Genomic DNA, 6,000 nt, shown 5'->3' with positions numbered 1-6,000 from the left:
ATTTCGCACCTCAAGGAGTTCATCAGGGGCGAAACGCAGCGTCAATCCCTCTTCATCACCAAAATGTTCAACCAGAACCGGTATCTACCATGCTGCACACGCGCTGAATCCTGTAAATTTGACTTTTTGCACCGGCCGTGTCACTCAATCCGGCTAGGATTTAATCCTGCAAATCCACTCAAACCGAACAGCACAGATGGAATCAATCCAGCTCAAGATAGCTCAATCTCATGCATATGCAGAGCACGTACAGAATAGCTCAATCTCAAGATACAGATGGAACCACTGAGCACAAGATATGTTGAACCGTTCCTGAATCTTATAACATGTTCCCACCTAGTCCATGAAGCAATTAAAGCCATACAAATACAAGAACATCAATTAGTAACATGCTATAGAAATGACTATCACAGCTACGGCAAGCCGCCTCAAGCATCTTTTTTCAAACTGCATGAGCAACAAAATCCTCTTCCTAGAGTTTAATTTAACACAATAGATTGTTAGCAATCGAGATCAACCATTACAGCACAACATCCTAATGTAATTTTCCTTGTGCCTGGACAATGCAAGAGAACTGGGACGACACCTTCTCGCCAATGCCCAGCTGCTCCACCGCCTGCACGAACCGCCAGTGCAACTCTGACATCCAATCCACCTGTAACGTGTACATATATAGATTAATAAACATGCACTTACCAATTAAAATAGACTACAGCTGTACTAACACAATGGAGTGGGATTGTTTTTGTTGTAATCAGGTGTAAAATCCAACATTCAGATTTTTTCCTCAAAGCAAAGAGGTCCAACAAACTGAAAGAGAGATACTGAAAGCAAAATATTTAGCAATAAGGCAAAGCAGCTAGCAATGGTTAGAAATGCTTGTGACAGTAAGGTAACTTGCTATGCAGTAACAAGGATATGGCAATATATGAATCAACACTAAACAGACAGAATCACTTAGAAGGCCCGAATTAGAGCAATTTACACCCTACAACTTCCTCAACATCTACAACTTAAATTCTAAAACTGGAAGTATCTACCAGCTGTGCTGTATGAATTGCTTGCCCTGCTGAAATCGACCAGGAAATTAAAAGGTGCATGTGCACATCAAACCTAACAGGTCACCACCTAATCAAAGCACAACTAGGTGTATATGGCTGTGAAATGGTTAACAGTGCTGTACTACCAAATCACGAGCAGATCCAGCACAAAAGAGCGCTTGAGCAAATATGTCAGACAGAGACATGCCACAAGATCACTAACTCATAGGAGCTAAACACTTGACAGAACTACAACACCAAAAGAGATGATTTTTGGATGGACTTGATTAGGGTTGGGAGGTTTGAGGAATTCGCAAGCAAGACCAAGGAGAACATTCTTGAAGAAGTGGTTTATGTGGCGGTGAAATGTATCATTACTATGGTGAAATTTGATCTGGAGATCCTGATAGGAAGAGTTGTGGCTGAGCATGTAAAGAAAGAATCCAAGTTTCTCCTCGACCTTGATTCTTGTATCAAGGACAAATTTGTTCCTAGGAAGGTAATCAGCCAAATAACTGAAGATCCAAGGTTCCATCCTTAAGCTACCAAACAGTTCTTCACATGTCCTTGGAGCAACCGATGGACCTCCTCCTCGCCCGATTCCTCAGGGCTATGACGTTGTTTCTTTCCCCGCCTCAATTAGACTCCAAAAGAGAAAGGGCAGGGAGAATAAACAGCATCATGTCATCGTCATCTTCCTCCCTCCTCTTTCTAATATGGTCTCTCAAAGTAATATTCATTGGATTACTATATAAAAAAATTACAGGGCAGCCATATATTTATAAAGAACATGACATTCATACAAGAGAACAGGGTAAGAACAGGGTAGTCATATAGAACTAATGGAGTACCTTCCGGAGTCAAAATCGGGTCCCAAGGTGGTGGTGGCTCGTCTTCACCAATTCTAGAAACTGCTGGTACAATCTGAAGGCAAAAAAGGTGTTGGAACAGCACACATGTTAGGCACAGGCAAAATTAGAGTCAGAAGAATGAATTCAATTGTTCGCCTTTGGTCCCAGGTACTCAAAAGTTTGATCCAATATACTTTCTGAAATTAATCCAATGTCAAATAAATTTCTGTAATTAGTCGTAGTTAGATCCAATATACTTTTCCTGTAACAATCACTATGTGCCTCTATGATGATTTTCTTCAGTGACATGGGAAGCTAAATGCATTGTCGACAAATTAGTTAGTGCCTTGATTTTCTACAATATATGATTTCATAGGAGATGCACAATTATGACAGTGACATGTAATCTATGTAGCCAGTCATAGATCTTCTCTGAACAACAAAAATACAATTTTGCAAGTATAAATGATTTTTTCAGTAAAATTAGCTTTCACAAATGAGGTGTTCGATCATTTAAATCTTGCATCAATCATAGCCTGGTAGGACAACAAATGCATGACAATAAGTTCTGCTTGGCTGTGATCATGTTCATTTGTACCCACTCAAAGATAATTAAAATGAAAGCACTTGGTCCCACGGTAAATAGCAAAGTTGTAGAACATGTTGACGAGAAAAACTGGGGAACAGATGAATCAAGGCCTAATCTAGCTTATTTTCAGAACTGCAATGCATGTCTGAAGTCAAAACCTCAAGATTTATTTTGGTTAGGAATTAGCTACATCCACAAACACATATGAATGTAACTTCCAACAGATTAATCAAAGGTCTACATCCACAAACACACATGAATTTTATATGCTTTTAAACTTGTAGGTATCCTTCACCACGTTATAAAAAATCCTTTGGCAAAAAGAAAGCATGCCAAATTCTAAAAATAGCAGTGAGGCAATGACCAATGAGCCAACAGGTCAACCTAGCTCCTAGATTCGAATCTCTGAGCTCACCACGCAGTCAGCAATAAAGCTATCAAACATGCCTTCAGAAGCAACAGCAACAAGTTACATTGAACTGCTAAGTGTTGTCATGTCCAATATCACAATTTGTTCCAAAAAGTAAATCTACAGGCTTACTCCGACGAGAAAGCACCAATTTTGCCTCAGATTACGCAAGCAGGAGAAAGCAATTAGCTACAACAACGACCACATGCAAATTGAGGAACTTTTACAAAGCAAATTGAGGAACGGCCACCGTCTGCCGCTGCTGATCTCGCCAGGCAGCGAGAAGGAACGGCCGGTTGCCTGCCGCCGATGGGGAAAAGCGCCCGGACAGCCCCGCACGGGCGGTGCGGCGGCGAATCCACCAGCGCATGAGAGCAGAGGCACAGGGTGGGAAACAAAGATGACTGCCGTCTCGGCACGTTTCCGGAGCTGCAGTGTGTGGAGTCGTCGCCGGCGGGCAACGTGCGTGTAATCACTTCGCAGCTCGGGGGCCTGGCGCTGGGATTGGATCAGCCGCAGCCAGTGGCATCCTCAACGCCTCCGCCGCCGCCGGTGCCGCCCGAGGAGGCAAGATCCAAGAAACGCGGAGAGGGGAAGGAGGAGAGAGGCGGCGGCTTACCGGTGAGAAGGTGGAGGATGAGAAGGTCGCCGCCGGACGCCGGTGCGCCGTCGCCCTTGCCTTTGCCCGCCGTCGCCGCGCACGCCGCCAGGACGCCTCGCCGCGCCTCGAGCCCTCGAGCCACAGTTGCGCCGCCTCTCCTGGATCGATTCCTGGACCCTTGAGGTCCGGATCGATTCCGGCGTGGAGAGGCTGGCCCGTCTTCATGCGCTTTTTTTATTTTTTTATTTTTTATTTTCGTTTTTTACAAAAGTATATTTTGCCGCCCCGAGGAGGGCGGTAGGGACTTATTTGTAAAAAAAAAATTTATTTGCGCGGACGCCCCTGGCGGGAGCCTGCCGCCCCCCTGCCGGGCGGCAGGCCCCCTGCCGCCACTCCACTGGGCGGCAGGGGGCCTGCCGCCCGGCAGGGGGGCGGCAGGCTCCCCCCTCCTGTATAAAAGGTTTCCCCTCCCCCCTCATTTGCTTCCCACGACATCCAGAGAGCGGGAGGGAGAGAAGAGGGGTGAGGGAGGGAGTTGTAACGGCGAAGCCCTGCCGGATTTTGGATCCTAACCGCAGGTAATAAATATTTCTCAACTTTCTCGATCTAAATTTATTGTATGTTTAATTCTATAATTAGTGTAAGCAGCAGTAATGATATTTTAGCGATTTAGGTAATGTTTTTAATATAATTTAGGTAGAATTAAGATTAGTTTTTAGAAAAACCAATTAGGTTTACCAACAAATTTTGTGGTATTGAGTAGTTGTTTAATACGAGAAAATATTAGAAAAATATATTTATAAAATTATATTGTACAAAAATTGTAGGAAATGCAAAAAAATGTTAGAAAAGTTTATGAAAATTTAAGATAAATTGTAGAAAAATTGTAGAAAATGCAGAAAAATTTAGATAAATTGTAGAAAATGTTAGAAAAGTATATGAAACATTCAGACTCGTCGCACCGGTCCTTTCTTGCTGTGGTTCAGCGCGTGAAACTTAACGTGCTGCGTCCACGTCCACCAGCGGAGTTTATTCCTGTTGAGCCACGATGGGTGCCCAGGTGATATGTCGTCGGATTATGTTTTTAAAAATTCGTTTGTTTCGTATATGTTTCGTACACGTTTCGTACATAATGTACTTACATTTGATCGTTCTATTTTTCAAGTTGAGTGAGGCTGGTCTTCTTACTATAGGTCGTCTTGCTGAGAGTGGTTTAGTACAGCTGGACAGGTCCCTACTGACGGCTCTAGTTGATAAATGGAGGCCTGAGACAAACACCTTCCACCTCCCTTGTGGGGAGATGACACCGACCCTACAGGACATTGCGATGCTGCTGGGTCTTCCTATCAGTGGGGATGTCGTAGGGCCTCGTGTCGTCCCGCCTACGTGGTTGGACGATCTAGAAGAGCGTTTTGCAAATATTGACATCGCGATTGATGTAGAAGAGCACCCAAAAGCAATAGGCCCTGCCAAGGCATGGATCCTCCAGTTCCAGGTACATACCTTGTTTTGTTACGATTAATGTTAGAGTTATGCTTTTGACTAGTGCAAATATGGTTTTATTTTATAATTGATCTCGTACTCATAAATGTTCATCTTTTCTATGCAGCCCGACAATTTGGCACATGATGCTGATGATGATAGCGTCACTCGATCCCTTGAGGCATACCTATTGTGGTTGTTTGGATACATAATGTTCAACAACTCACACGGGGCCTATGTGGATAGGGTGCTTGTGCCTTACGCACTGGAGATCGCAGAGGCAGCTGTGGAGGAAATGCCTCAATACAGTTGGGGTGCAGCGGTACTTGCAGCCACGTATCGTGGCCTCTGCAAGGCATCGGTGCAAAATAAGCACAATGCAATTCTTACAGGATGTCCAATTCTGCTACAGCTTTAGTCGTACGAGAGGATAGCAATTGGTCGCCCGCTTGTCGACCACTCACCGTATGAGCTGGATATGTACGGTGACACCGAGGACGATAGGCCCACCATGGGGACTGTCTGGTACGCTCGTCAGGTACGGAAATGACTGCTACTCGTACTATTCTGTTGGCAATTCTGTTGCTTTGTTTTACCCTCTTTGTATTTCTTATTTGTACATATTATTATTAATTTTGTGCAGAAGAGGTGGGCCCACGTACAGTCTCGTCGGGCCTATCCTGATTTTGTGGCTGAGTTTGATCGGTTGACACCTGAAGACGTCGTGTGGGAGCCCTACTCCGAGTTGGCTATAAACACTCGTGCACTGATCGGGATATCTTCGGTTTGCTTTCAGGACCAGGCCTTATGGATGACAACTACAGCGTTGGTGTACGATGTTTACATTGAGGCTCACTGCCCGGATAGAGTCAGGAGACAGTTCGGTCAAAGGCAGTTGTATCCTGTGCCGTCAGCATTGGATCGGGTCGAACGCCATGACCACAGGTAACAATTCATATACTATTTCAGTGACTATGCATTGTATGGTTAACTAATCATATTTGACTAAATTGTTTTCAATATTTAGT

At 44.3% G+C, this 6,000-nt stretch overlaps 1 protein-coding gene across 1 annotated transcript; it reads right to left on the bottom strand.

Moving 5' to 3' along the window:
- Positions 1 to 297: 297 nt before the first annotated feature.
- On the bottom strand, positions 298 to 3,721 carry LOC120712162. The gene is made up of 3 exons (XM_039997874.1): positions 3,509 to 3,721; positions 1,892 to 1,964; positions 298 to 655 (listed from the first exon to the last, which is right to left on the bottom strand). Exons 1-3 carry the CDS (start codon positions 3,713 to 3,715, stop codon positions 501 to 503), a joined length of 435 nt encoding a protein of 144 aa, XP_039853808.1. The 5' UTR covers positions 3,716 to 3,721; the 3' UTR covers positions 298 to 500.
- Positions 3,722 to 6,000: the final 2,279 nt, after the last annotated feature.

The sequence above is a fragment of the Panicum virgatum genome, chromosome 6K (assembly GCF_016808335.1).
Source record: "Panicum virgatum strain AP13 chromosome 6K, P.virgatum_v5, whole genome shotgun sequence".
Classification (NCBI taxonomy): domain Eukaryota; kingdom Viridiplantae; phylum Streptophyta; class Magnoliopsida; order Poales; family Poaceae; genus Panicum; species Panicum virgatum.
This window is presented reverse-complemented; position numbering and strand designations above follow the sequence as displayed.